Source organism: Melanostigma gelatinosum (genome assembly GCF_949748355.1).
Source record: "Melanostigma gelatinosum genome assembly, chromosome: 20".
In the NCBI taxonomy this organism is placed as follows: Eukaryota; Metazoa; Chordata; class Actinopteri; order Perciformes; family Zoarcidae; genus Melanostigma; species Melanostigma gelatinosum.
Window position 1 is genome coordinate 15,628,777 of NC_136653.1, and position 14,366 is coordinate 15,643,142.

At 41.7% G+C, this 14,366-nt stretch overlaps 2 protein-coding genes across 2 annotated transcripts; one reads left to right on the forward strand and one right to left on the reverse strand.

Moving 5' to 3' along the window:
• The first annotated feature begins 162 nt into the window (after window positions 1-162).
• nom1 (nucleolar protein with MIF4G domain 1) lies at window positions 163-6,963 on the forward strand. Its single transcript, XM_079291679.1, has 11 exons — window positions 163-1,263; window positions 1,360-1,472; window positions 1,669-1,864; window positions 2,098-2,421; window positions 2,544-2,654; window positions 3,041-3,211; window positions 3,781-3,902; window positions 4,023-4,155; window positions 5,469-5,600; window positions 5,715-5,824; window positions 6,210-6,963. Exons 1-11 carry the CDS (start codon window positions 331-333, stop codon window positions 6,385-6,387), a joined length of 2,523 nt encoding a protein of 840 aa, XP_079147805.1. The 5' UTR covers window positions 163-330; the 3' UTR covers window positions 6,388-6,963.
• Window positions 6,964-9,060: 2,097 nt separating this feature from the next.
• On the reverse strand, window positions 9,061-11,122 carry mnx1 (motor neuron and pancreas homeobox 1; the record flags this gene model as incomplete). The annotated part of the gene is made up of 3 exons (XM_079292181.1): window positions 9,061-9,351; window positions 9,764-9,924; window positions 10,639-11,122. 3 exons carry the CDS (start codon window positions 11,120-11,122, stop codon window positions 9,061-9,063), a joined length of 936 nt encoding a protein of 311 aa, XP_079148307.1.
• Window positions 11,123-14,366: the final 3,244 nt, after the last annotated feature.

A 14,366-nucleotide genomic window follows, 5' to 3' on the forward strand; every position in this document is an offset into this window, starting at 1 on the left:
TTGAGAGACAGTTTACATCGGAGGAAACCCGCTCAGTGTTAAAAAGAAAAAAGAAAAACGCCCCATAATAAAGTACGTCATCACTAGGCGCCAGGTCTTCGGCGTGCCCTGGAAGGAAATGGTCACGTGCTTGTGGGTCAAATACACAGTTTTCCTCATGGAGATACATGTGCAGTTCAAGGTATTTATGTGTTTAAAGTAGGCGAGAGTTGCTTTACGTCTGTCGTTAGTTTTAAATCCTCTGTAGTTCAGCTAAGTGTCTGTAGCTGCATTCTGAAAGAAGGGTAACCGGTTGAGTCAGCGTCTGTACCTTGAGTTTAATTTGCAGAGATGAAGGTGAAAGTGAAGCAGAAGAGCAAGAATAAGAAAGGTAATGTTGTGTTACACAAGTACTTGGTGGCTGTGGATGAGTTTATTAAAAGCAAAAGTGTCGCTGAAGAAGGGGAAAATGACCATGGCTTGAGATTTGTAAAAAAGAAGAGTAGGAAGGAGCTACGTAAACAACAGCGAAAAATGAAAAAAGCCAAAATGAAAAATTATTATGAGGGTAAACCGACCCTCAGTTTACCCCTCGATGGTGGTGAAAACTCGCAAATAGCAGCTGAGGAACCGCAGCAGCAGAAAATGGAGAAAACGGAGAAAGGAATGTTAAAAACACAGTCCAGAAGTGCTACTACAAAGAAACCAGATGGCTCTGAGACTCCTTCATCTTCCAAGAAAGCAAAGAAAGCAAATAAAGTAAAGAAAGCCAATACGCTTCAAGAATCGAGGAAAATGGCACTTCTGGAGGCAAATGAAGACGAGGACAGAGAAATAAAGAGATTAGAGAAACGCCTGGGATTAAACAAGAGGAAAAACAAGAAGACTCTCCCTCAGTCCTTTGTGGCTGACGGACTCGATTACATCCTTGGTGTGCTGGGGTCTGGCTCGTCGGCTGTGGGGTTGTATGATGATGAGGATGAAGACATGGACAAGGCCAAGGATAACTTTGAAAAACTTGATGAGAACGACTCTCAGCCGTCGGATGAGGACGGAGAACATGGAGATGAGACTGCGAGTGAAGGCAGTGATGAAGATATGGCTTCAGTTGACGAGGAAAACGAGTTGGATGATGATGATGACGAAGAAATGGTTGAGGAGAAGGAAATGGAGGCCGAGCTGGGTGAGAGTGATGCAGCTGAATCAGACGATGAAAATGATGGTGAAACAGAGGAAGAAGCAGACACCCGTGACACAACGACAGCAGGCATAAATTCTGAAACTGTGAGTTCAGAACTATTTCTTTATTATTGTCACAGCATTGACATCTCGTTTGCTGCATAATGGGTCTAATTGTAAGATACTTCTTCCAATGTCCAGGTCAGCGCTGCAGCAGGAAAGTATGTGCCGCCTCACTTAAGAGGCGCTGGAGATGAGAAACGCAAAGCTGAGCTCGAAAAACTGAAGAGGAACGTGAAAGGCCTGCTGAACAGGTAACTGTAGCATAATAGCACATTCCCCCTCTCAAAATGTATGACGAGTAGCTTATGACTGTTGTTTCCTAGTGTTAGCAAACATTAATTTGATGTTGCTGTGTCTGTTCGTACTGGACAATGTCACAGTAACACCTGATTTCTGAGCTCTGTTAGAATTACCAGTGATAATTCATCGTTTTTCTGTCTTCTTCAGGCTGACTGAGCCCAACATGGTGTCCATCAGTGGTCAGCTGGAGGAGCTGTACATGAGCTGCAGCAGGAAGGACATGAATGACACCCTAACAGAGGTGCTGCTAGCAGCCTGCGTCACCCCGTCCCTGATGCCTGACAGACTCCTGATGGAGCACGTCCTGCTTGTGAGCATCCTCCATCACGCCGTCGGGTTAGAGGTAAACACACCCCTTTAACTCATGCTTGGATGGACATTAACTTTTATATTATAACTTATGTTTTGAGGTTTTCTTTCACCCCAACTGTCAGGTTTGTCTCACCCCAACTTACTGTGATGCTGTTGTATTGACCCATTTTTATCATATGTCATCGTCCACCGATATTAACGTACATAAATCCAATCACAACATGAATCACATGTTTGTAATATTTCCTTTTGATGATTTCCCAGGTGGGAGCCCAATTTCTGGAGACGGTCGTGCGAAAGTTTGACGAGGTGTACAAGAACCCATCGGAAAGCAAAGAATGCGACAACCTGGTCGCCATCGTCGGCCACCTCTATAACTTCCAGGTGGTGCATTCGGTCCTCATCTTTGACATCCTGAAACTTTTTGTTGGCGCCTTCACAGAGAAGGACATTGAGCTCGTTTTGTTAGTGCTGAGGAATGTCGGCTTCGCCCTGAGGAAGGACGACGCTCTGGCTCTCAAGGAGCTCATCTGTGAGGGCCAACGCAAGGCCCGCGACACGGGGTCCACGTTCCAGGACCAGACCAGGGTAGGGCAAACAGAATGACCTCTTACCTGGATTACCTTTCATTCACCAGGCGTCGTCAATTACATCAAATGTCCTGGTGATGGCTACAGCATTGTGTATTTGAGCTCTGAATTATGTGTCAGGTGCGTTTCATGCTGGAAACCATGCTGGCTCTGAAGAACAACGACATGCGGAAGATCCCGGGCTACGATCCTGAGCCTCTGGAGAAACTGAGGAAGCTGCAGAGGACTCTGGTCGGTGATTTTCACATCATGACTTATTTAGTTTGAAATATCCTAATTTCGCTACATTAATGAAAACAAAATTAGATTTTGAATATGTAGCTTATCGGCAGTGGTATTATTCCTCATACTGAACACGGTTATTGTGTTCTTACAAGATTGTTGTTTTCTTAGTAGCTTCCACTTGTTCCACCAGGTGGCCCTAGAGTACCACCTCGACAGGCCCAAAGTCCAGAGTGTTAGGGATGCTTTCATCATCATCACGACCATTCATTGAAGCAGTTTTAACAGTTGTTTACTTCAGGATTGCTAATTTGTTGTCCTTCTTTGATGTTGTATGACTGGCGTTTGCCTCCTACGTGCGCTTATTGCTAATCCCTGGCAAATGTGTTACTCAGATCCAGCGGCGCGCAGGAGGCAGCGACATGAAGCTGAGGGTGTCTCTGGACAATCTCCTGGCAGCAGAGCAAGTGGGCCGCTGGTGGATCGTCGGCTCGGCGTGGAGCGGAGCGCCCATGATCAGAGAGCGAGGGAACACGACCTCAGAACAGAGTACTGCTGGAGGACAGGTAGAGTACTAGAACACGGTAGAGAGGAATCCCGGTGCAGGTCTGCCCGGGTGCTAGGCATCTTTTGATGTAAAAGGTATCAGCCATGCCATGTTAGGGAAAGCATATACTGAACGTATCGCGTCCCATTTTGTCTGTGTTGCAGCATTTATAGTATCTGTAGTATTTTATTTGATTTATTCAATTTCTGATTTAACTAATTTATCTTATAATGAACTTTTACATTTTTTTATTACAACTTTGTACATTTTTTGCCACTCTGAATTGTATTTGTTGGTGCATCGTCAGTAGTGTTTTATACTTTCCTTTATTAGTTTCCTAGTTCACATTTGTAATCGTGTTTACTTATTCCTTGCCACATTTAAACTGTTGTATTTCGACTTTTTTCAGTTATTGTACTGTTGCTTGTGTTTCAACAAAATGTAACATTTGAGGAGCTTGTAGCAAAACATAGTGTTGATACAAAAACGAATTAAAAATGATACCCCAGGTTTAGTCGGTATTATTCAGTAATGTCCGCACTTTAAGTATATTTTCACTTTACTGTTGTCGTTTTTGATTCATTTCAGTTTAGTGCCAAAGTGTTGGATCTGGCTAGGAAACAGAGGATGAACACTGAGGTCAGAAGAAACATCTTCTGTGTGATAATGACCAGCGAAGATTACCTGGATGCTTTCGACAAGCTGCTCAGGTTTGTTATCGCTCACCTCTACAGTGTGTCTCCATGTTACGTTGGTTGACCGAAGAAGGAAATATGACATGCTTGTTTTAACCGTAATGTTATAAAGCCTTTTGTTTGCTCTGTGTGAAGGATGGGCCTGAAGGACAAGCAGGAGAGGGAGATTGTTCATGTTCTGATGGACTGCTGTCTGCAGGAGAAAGCCTTCAATGCCTATTACGCCGTACTGGGAGAGAAATTCTGCTCCCACGATCGTCGCTTTCAGGTAATCAGCTGGTAAAACCCTCACCTCGACGACTGAGAATAGAAAATAAAACTACTCCCACTTACACAGAACCTTGCAAATATACAGACCCAGTTCTAGATCTCCATCTCTTATCAACCACAACATCATCAATAAACTTGCCCCGGTTCCACAAAAGCTTAATTGGCTACAACAATGATTAGAACATACAATTAACAGTCATTCTCCCGAGACAATTGTTTGACCTGTAAATGCATAAAATTGTACCATCTCAAGACTTCTTCCTAACGAATTTGCAATATCCGTACCAAAATTATTTTGATCTATATAAAAGCTGTAGCTATGCAAATTACTGTTATTTTAATTGTGTGTTAATATGCTAATTAATTTGTGGGGTAAATCAACAGTTCAGTTTATAAAAGATTATAAAAAATGATTATTAGTTTTTGCCAAGAACAATTTCCTAAAGCCCAGGCTGATGATATTAAATTGCTTGTTTTGTCCAACCAGCACCCCGAACCCCAAAGATATTTTATTTACTATCACATAAGACACTGAAAAGCATCCAATCCTCAAAATGTTAGTAGCTGCAAGTCGGGAGTGTCTGACATTTATGTCTTAAAATGGACTAATATGAATATCTTTTCCCGCTGTACAAATGCCGATGCTCAGATCAAGTAATTACATTTATCAGATTGAGAGAGGAAATCTCTAATTGCTTGTATGAATGTTGTATTTTCAGGAAATGATAAATGTACCATTTAAAGCCACAGTACACTCTGTACGTCGTCCTTATTTGAATAGAAATCATGTCGACTGAAGAGCGAATAGAAATTTTACTGCGGTATAGGATTGTGGTTTTAAAGTTGGAGAGGCCATTTTACTGTACATGTCATGATGAGAACATGTGGAAGAGTTGCATTTATGTTTGAATTACCGGCTGGACGTGTGTGACCACCCAGTCTGTTCCACTACGTGTGACCTGCGTCCTGTGGCCGGTAGTTCACCTCTGCAGTGTGGGAGCCTCGCGCACCTCTCACCTCTGATATTATTTGACTCAAACTGTGACTACAAACAATGGGGGCGAGACCACACTTCCTGCTTTGCTGCCAGGTAGGCCGCATCAGAGACTGATGACCATTGTCCTCATCAAAGGGCTCCAACCAGAGCTGGTGGGAATGTTTGCTTTTCACATGTAAACTGGATCTGGATGAGAGGATTACCTATGCAGAGCTGGTTTCTGTTCGCTATACTTTCTGCTCCTCTTTTGGGGAATCATCCGTGTACCATTCAGTGCCGTTATTAAATCATTTTGATGTCCTATATTCTCCAAGATGACTTTCCAGTTCAGCCTATGGGACAAGCTGAGGGAGCTGTCCAACCTTCCCAGCAGCACCTTCAACAACTTGGTTCAGCTGGTAACCCTCTTCCTTCAGAAGAAGTGCCTTTCCCTCTCCGTACTCAAAGTAAGTGACATGTCGTGTGTAGGTTTTTACTTTATCACATTTATATATTTGATGTTGTAAATTGAATTAAATCTTGAAACCTAATCACCGGGGTCTTCTGTTTTTTCTGTGTAGGTAATAGAGTTTGGCGAACTAGACAAGCCCACGGTGCGCTTCTTGCGTCAGGTGCTCACCAAACTGCTAAAAGACATGGAGCCCGAGGACCTCGCTAGCATGTTTGGAAGGTGAGCCTGTGTACATACACTTACTTCTTACAGGTTTGGGGATTTAAATATGTTAATGAATGCAAAATAAGAACAGGGAAACAAGAGTGTATAGCCCTCTGCAATGCTGTACTCATAGGCACAGCCGTGATTGGATCTTATCGGACGGTATTTGACCTCATGGTGGTGCTTGATGAAAAGTCAGGGGATGACTGGAGTCGGATGGATTCACCCTCTGGAAACCCACGAATGTCCTTATTTTCATGGCAATCCATCCAATAGATATTTCGGTTTGGATGAAATGTTCACCTCTTTTAGCCCGCATCTTGTAAAACGACTCCTCTTCACTGCTTCGCACCATGTGAACATCTGACATCAATGTCCTTTATTGTTTCCCATCCACCAGGATTTCAGGAATTCCCAAGCTCGGAATGCTGCGGGAGGGCTTGAAGCTTTTCATCAGCCACTTTCTGCTGAAGAATGCCCAGACGCAGGGACCAGCTGAGCAAGCAGCGACACTGTCAGAGCGCGCTCAGGTCGCCACCAAAGCCATGGACGCCAAAGAGGCCAAGCTCAAACTGTAAAACACTTACACACACACAACCACACGCACCAGAAGCCCAACAGACGTACGCAACCAGAAGAAGACGTTGTCTCTTGACACAAAGAACCCAAACCTGCAGTTTTCTTCAAAGAAGAATAGATGTGTTTTTGAAGTTAAATTAATGTTTTTGCTATGAGGAGGCCTTGTACATAATTGTTTACCATGAATATTTTTACATCTTGAAGATATGGATGCCTTGAGACACGCGTCAGTCATCGGACTTTGTATATGTATTATTTTAATACTGTGTGGTTTGGTTCAGCTTTATTGTTCTGCAAAAATAACTGGATTTGAAAGCAATTTTAAAAGCCTCAATAATCAGACATTTTTGCCTAAAGCTTTGACTCCTTTGTTTTTGAGAAAGGAACTATTTTCTCTAACATCAGCTCTCATTTCTTCTTCTTCTATGCCTGTTCTTTATCCGAGATCTCCCTCACGGAGGCAGTGCCCAGCAAGAGTTCATATTGTCGAGTCCGTACACCCGGAGCTATTCTTCTGGGCTTTACGAAGTCTATTTACTCTTGCACGAAATAAAGCACATCATTAATAAAGTCTTTCTCAGCCTTAAATGGTTCGTGAATATTTGTATGTTGTTATCCTTCTCTCTTGATATTTCCACTTGGCTTGCTGCGAGTGTGACACAAACAGAGCGGTGAGAATAGGGAGCGACAGCGGTGTCGTCCTTTCTGTGTTTACACACCCTGATGAAATGACCCAGGGGCCTTAAGTCTAGCCTATTCAGTTTGCTCGCTGACGCCAGTATCTGCCCGCGTGGTTAGCATAGCAGAGTCATTCTGTTACATTTGATACTTGCTCCTGTTAATTAGCTCCATTGGTGTGGCCTGTATCAATCTGAGGCTGGAGTGTGGCCTCAGGTCATGAATGGGCCACCAGAGGAAATGTCCTTTAGTCCACAAAGTATACTGTCGCCTCCTGTTGAAGGGAGAGGTGTTTTCATTACATGGGACATTTAAGACGCAGTGTTTCCTTTTTGATGACAAAAAGGACAAATCTGCTTTGTTCTTGAGTAGCGGGGATGTTTTTGTTTGAGAAATGATGGTGACTACTGGTTGAAAAACTTGAGAATCTGTCAGTTAGAAGGTGGAGATAGTGGGATCAATGGGCTCACTGTGCAGTCCATATATACACTGGCCATTGTCTGCAGCCGGGAGCCATGTTGCCATCGGCTTTACCTGGTGTGTTCTGTTTGGGTTTGACCCTCAGCTGAACTTTGATTGAGTCAGCTAAAGCAAACAGCTGAAGATAACCAACAGATCGCTCAGTAATCCTGTTGCAAATGGCACATAATCAGTCAACCCCGGCTGTAGTTTAACGCTGATGACTGCGGGAACATTGGTAACAAGTACAGGACCATAGTGTAGACTGTGTATTCTGTAAAGTCATGCATAGTGTAAACAGTGCAGATGAGTTATTAAACCGGACCTATTGCCCGGTCACATTGGTAATCAAAATATGTTAAAATTAATAGACTATAGCTGAAAGAAGATCAATATTGACATATTAGTTAAGCACACACATAAAGACATGCTTGTTTAGGTAGGAAAATCAGGCTGATGGGATGTTTTGTTTGCATTTGAGGAAGTTCACTCTTTTTTTCTTGATCCCATGCAAATTACATATTTTTTGGTATAAGAATGTCTGGTGTTTTAATTCAATGTAAAAACAGTCTAGGTCTCTGTAGGCTATGGGACTAGTAACAAAGTAGAATATAATTTAAATCGACTTTTATCAACAAAAAAAAACACATTTAAAACATTTGTTGTTGATGCTAAATACGTTTTAAATGATCTCAGCCCTGAAAATAGTGCGCGAGCAGCCAAGTTGTCGCTCAACAAGCCATTTAGAAGGTTTTATTAATGCGAGCCCATTGCCTGTGTGGTGTGAAATGTTTCCTCCGTCTGACTGCCTCCTCGCTGTTTGCTCTCACTGCACGTTTGCACAGATCCGACAGCGCTATTAACAGTAATTCCCATGACCCGAGCTGTCAGAGCACGGAGGAAAACACGAGCCTCTGTTCGCATCCGCGCTGAAACACTGCGAGTAAATCGTCAATCAAAGGACTATTTTTTTTTTTCTTTTGCGCCAAAAATGCCAACTGAGTTTTTATACAAAAACTTTTTTTTATTTCACATTGTTTGCACCAAGAGAGACGCTAAACTATAATTTAGCATGCACGGGGATGACTATTTTATAAATACAGTGTAGAAAAATAAACATAACATTTTTATTTATTTTTTATCAGCGTGATATGACACATTACGGAACACTACAAAGAACAACATTTGACAAATACCAGCGGGCTGTTTACTGTAGTGAGGGCTACACGATATTACTGACAAACTATTGCAGCAGGGAAAGATTGCAGAATCCTGAGCCCGTTTACAGCGTTGGAATATAAACCATGCAACATGTCACAGTTCAGAGTGCTGAATGATGCTCCTACTAGTATGAATCGCCTGCTTTATTGCTTGATTGTGACACCAAGATAGTCTATTCTTGACCTAAATTGTATTATTTTTATGAAAAAAAAATGGCATGAAGGTGATTAGAGGTTGGATTACATGCAACTGCATTTTTATAGCAAAAATCCCCCCCAGTCTTTACAAATGGAGATCGCCACCTTCGTCTTTCTTCAAGGCTGCGGACTTATATCACTGGTGTGATTCCTCTCGTCGTCTGAAGAGCAGTCTGACGAGTTGTACAGGAAATTGTCGCCCTCGTCGTCGTCGTCACTGTCTCTAAAGTCTCTTATTCTGCCATTTTTTGAGTCTGTCTTGCTCTTATAGTCCGACTTTTCGAGTCCGTCAGATTTATCCTGGCCGCCCTTGTTGCCTTTCTGCTTCTCGGCCTCCTGGGCGGCCTGCTCTTTGGCCTTCTTACTTCTCTTCCACTTCATGCGTCTGTTCTGGAACCAGATTTTAACCTGAGGAAAGGAAGATCATTTACTTTAAGTGGTTTAAACAGGATTCTACCTGTGCGTAATATGCGTAAAGATTGCGTAAAGTTCACCAGTCCACCTGACATTGACCTCTGCTGCCGTGTTTCAATTATCCTACAGTGAAAACATTATTCTTTTTTTAACCCTTCAATTAAAATGGAAATAAAGTATCAACGACACGACCTAACTGCCATTTGCCCAATGGCAAATTTAAACAATTGGAGTGACGGAAAAAGTGAGGATGCATTGGTCATCAATTTCTCAATTATTTTCTGAAAACTAAACCAGTTTTAAAAATAACCTTGTGAACCTTTTTTAAAAAAGCATTGAATTCTTTAAACAGGGGAACAAAATTGTTAAAAAAAAAAAAAAAAGTAATCGCTGTAAGAAATATTACCTGAGTTTCTGTCAGCATGAGGGACGTCGCCACTTCAAATCGCTTCGGTCGTGACAGGTACTTATTCAGTTTGAATTGATGTTCCAGCTCCAGCAGCTGCTGACTTGTGAATGCAGTTCTTGGTCTTCTGCACTTGCCAAGCAAGTTAGACTGAGCCTGAGCTGCAACAACAGAAAAAAACCCATCAATACCATGTACTAAATACATTTGTGTGCATTCCTATGACTGATTAGAAAATAACAATACTTTAGTATTGTGAAGGGAACATACAACATTGGCAGCCCTCTGTTGTTATGGTGTAATAAAATATAATTGTCTATGTGCGCCCTGCTTAAACAACAAGGTCGTCCACCTATGAATATCTCCATAGAGAAGCTATTTGCCACTCCATTTTGAACAAATCTGTTAAAACGAGCAGAGACAAAAAAGGTAGTATCTGGTGAGCAAATCGCATGTCAACTGTGGGTTTCACACTACTCCGCTACTTTCCCACTGTCCATTATCTGTCCATTTTAGTTCCTCTTAGAAAAACCATCACTCTACAGCCTCTTCATTCAGAAGATCATAATAAGTGAGGGAAATAGTGCGCCATGAAAATATAATAAACTACTTATTTGTTTAGCGAAATAACAACGTAATTCCGTCTGAGTCTTTAGCACAGTGACATAATCTGTATTGGAGCAGCATCATGTAGGCCAACATCATTTTTATGTATATATATATATATATTGAATATATATATATAATAATATAAGCAAAACTCTAACAAACAAAGCTGACTTTTTGGGTACCATGGCACCATTATTATTATTATTATTATATGATGTATTTGTAGTAAAAATGTCAGAACATTCTGTTATGAAACAGCTACTTACAATTAAAGTCAGACATTTTGGGCAGCATCATCCCGGCCGTGGAGACGCGGAGCCAGTGGTCCAGCTGGAAGGTGCTGGCTGTCAGTTTGATGGGATCGCTGTAGTGGTGATGGGAGACATGTGGATAGGAGTAGGACAGGGCAGGGTGTTGGCCTGCGAGCGCTGCTGCAGAGTAGGTGTACATGGGATGGCCGTAGAGAGCCTGCGCGGGGATCCCTGCGGTACTTTGCGGATGTAATCCAACCATGCTGTGCGGACTGTTGAGGAAACCCGGTTTCGGAATCAACCCGCAGCTGGAAATCCTCGGTGGAGACGGCGTCTCGGTGCGTAAAGAATCGGTGCCGGTCAGCTCCAGGGCTGACACACTTCCTGACGACGGGATGGAGGAGGACAGGGACGTCACAAGCGCGAGCGGAGAGGTCTGCACCTTGGGGGAATAGTCTGCTAACAGCGCGTCAATACGAAAGTTTTTAGATTTCTCCATTGGGCCCCCGGTACGCGTCTTTGTCGCTTCTGCTACGAAGGAGAAGTCAGTACCGTTTTCCCACCTCTCAAAAGTTATGATGTGGTCCGGAGTGTGAGAGAGGAGCTCCGTGTGACACTTAGTCCCTGTCAGACGGAGGCGATTGGTGCAGCCGTCTGCAGGGGGCCGTCCCAAACGTCACAACGCCTCTCTGCTCTCATCACTGTAAAGCACGGTGTTGGCTGCGTTAGTGCTTTTATAGGTATTGCTATTACAGGAAAAATGACGCAAACGTTTGAAATAAAACTCAAGTTTTTTGATCAATTATATAACTGGATGTTATTTTTGCTTCTAAAATTCAGTGGGTCTATGGAGCGTTCTGTTTCTGATTACAGGAGCCAGTGTGCGGTATACATTTTTGGGGATTGGCTTACTGTATCACCAATTTGACCAAGGTCACAGGAACAGGTGTAACATTTGATTAAACATCGGCAGCCACAAGCACACTAAATTTTCCATCATATTAAAAAAAGAAACATATTTGTTCTTGATAAGAAAAGATGCCATGGGCTCCAGCTAATTCCCCTTAATTGTTTGTGTCATAAACCCAGAATTTAATTGAATTCAAACAAGAGGATCTATCTTGGAGCTGTCATGGTTCATCTGAGGGAGATGGTTAAACAGTATTTTTGTTCGACTCTAACCTGAAAACTGAAAATAAAAAAAACATTTTATCAATAGAAAATGGCAGTTCAGTCCAAAACATGTTGGATAAGTTGATTATAAAACAGCATTTTCAGTCCTAACGTGTAAGGTGATGTGACAGGTTAGCAACTTATTGAATTTAGATGGCAAATCAAATAAATTAATAGTCTGTTAATAATGAAAGTATGCGCAAAAGTGAACATCTTGAGCCGAAGCACCTCGTGAGGCCAACAGGGAAATTTAAGTAAAAGCCCTCCTTCTGTCGCTCTGCTAGGTTGAGGGTGACAGACGCACACTGGCCTGCTGTAATGGAACTGTGCAACCAAATTGATTGGGTTGAACCTTCACTGCTTTTAACGATACATCAGCAAACAAAGTTTTGTTTTCAGAGTTCTGTCGTATTAAAATTAGACTTCCGCAAATAAGCCTTACGATTTTTGCCCCTATATGGAAATAGTTAAATCAAACAAATCACAAGGCAAGCAACTGGATTCTCTTCTTCCCAGAAAAAAAAGAGTAGGTGTCAAAATAAGTCAAATTCAGGAAAAATATGAAAGCAACGAGCAGCAAAATATTTAGTAATTGAAAGAACTCGAGTGTGATGAGGAGGGAGATGTATAATAGGCCCGTGGCTCCGGGTGACTTCGGTCTAATAAGCCACTTAAAGTTAATGGAAGAGGAGGTCAAAATGAGAATTATTGACACCCAGTTGCCCTTAACCTGTCTGCCAATAAAGCTGATTCGTTTTTGTCAATTCATCAGCTAACCGCACTCCTGGGACGTTTATTTGCTCGGGGGAAATCAACAAGTCACCGGGTGGTTTTCAAGTAAAGGATCGCCATTTAATTGTGGACCTTGATGATCATGACCAATTACTGAATGATAACCGGGAGATTGATGTGGGTGGGATGTGGGCCTGCCTGGAAACGTGAAAGAGAAGAAGGGAGACACACAGAGTCAACTCACTAACGCTTTGCCACGAAATGCTCAAACTTATTCATGTGGAAAAACGGTGCAAATGCTGATCATAGTCCCAAAATGATCAGACGGTCCAGTTTTTGCACTTGGACAAATTGTCCAAAATGTTTTTGAAATAAGCTTTTTCATTTGTCTATTTGTATTTATGGCCATTTAATTTCACCTTTCTCAATTATAATGCTAAACAACAACAATACAACAAACAGAGAGCTAGGGGTGCGTGGCATATTGATATTAAAACTGTTATGATGTTGCAAATGGCAACATAAACATCTTCACCTCTGAACATTTAGTAAAAACGAGTCGCCTGAAGTCTTATTTTGCGGTTCTCTCTTCAATTAAAGGCATTTTTATCAGCCTCCTGTATGATTATTATAACAGCTGGACTCTCGATCGCCACGCGCCCGCGCTGCCTCTTGTCCCCACCGCGGGTTTAATTTCATTAAGGGGCCCGCATGAATATTTCTATTAAAGCAGCGGTGAAATATGGAGCCATTTAGCATTGGCCTTCGCCGATCACCAAGATGTATCGCTCCTTTTCATCACATCTAAGGGAGAGAAAATGAATAAGGCACCCAAGATACCGGACCCTAAAACCCTGGTCTTTCCTGAAAGCTATAATTTGCTCTGTAATTAGTTTTACAATTAACTGAAATACAAATCAAAGTGGCAAATCGGGATAGTTTATATATTAATTACCTTCGGTAAATGTGTTCATTATGAAAAGGCAATTTAAAGGGACCTGCACTGTCTCTTTTACCGTCATAAATACGTTCGGTTAAATTGGCACAAATGGCCGCTTCTGTATGAAATGTGTCAAAATGCTTTTAAAAACATTTGTACCTCATAATCTTTTTTCGTAATCTTACATCCCATTGGCCGCATAATTTCTGTCATAATATCAATGTCAATATGAGATAATTGCAGAAAAGAAAGAGAGTTATTTCTCTGAAAGAAACATCTGAATCCCAAAGTCTCTGAAATTCGATATTGCTTTGAAGGGAGAGTATACTTGCCTCGCCATCAACATGCGAGCTTACAATGTTAGATATGGACCTTGGCCCAATCAGATCTTATTGATGAGACCATTTGTCTGCCTCATGACTTTAAAGCCTTTATTCGTTTAGTCAATAAAAAGCCCGATGATATAAGTCACCAGCTTCTTGACATAAAAAGTAAAGAGTGCAATCCTACAACAACTACTATAATAATGATAATATGTATCCCATAAATACATACAAAATGTACATCAATCCTAATTTAAAGCACTATGGTGTATAAAAATGAACCAAAGGCCACTTCGAAAATACAAAGCACATGCACACAATGAGTCAATTAACAGATAATAAATGTCAGTATTTTATGTATTGAAACACACATTTCTTTTTTATATTGTACTTTTCTTTTCGGTGTGGAAGCTTCTGGTTGACTTGACCGTTATATCCCAAAAAAATTGGATCTTGACCTTTCTGCAGCTTACTATTTCATCAAGAATCTCACCATGAATGGAACTTGGCATGCACGCATTATTGACTGGACTTATTTTTGATTCTGCAGAAGCTAATGCACCAACATGGTTTCA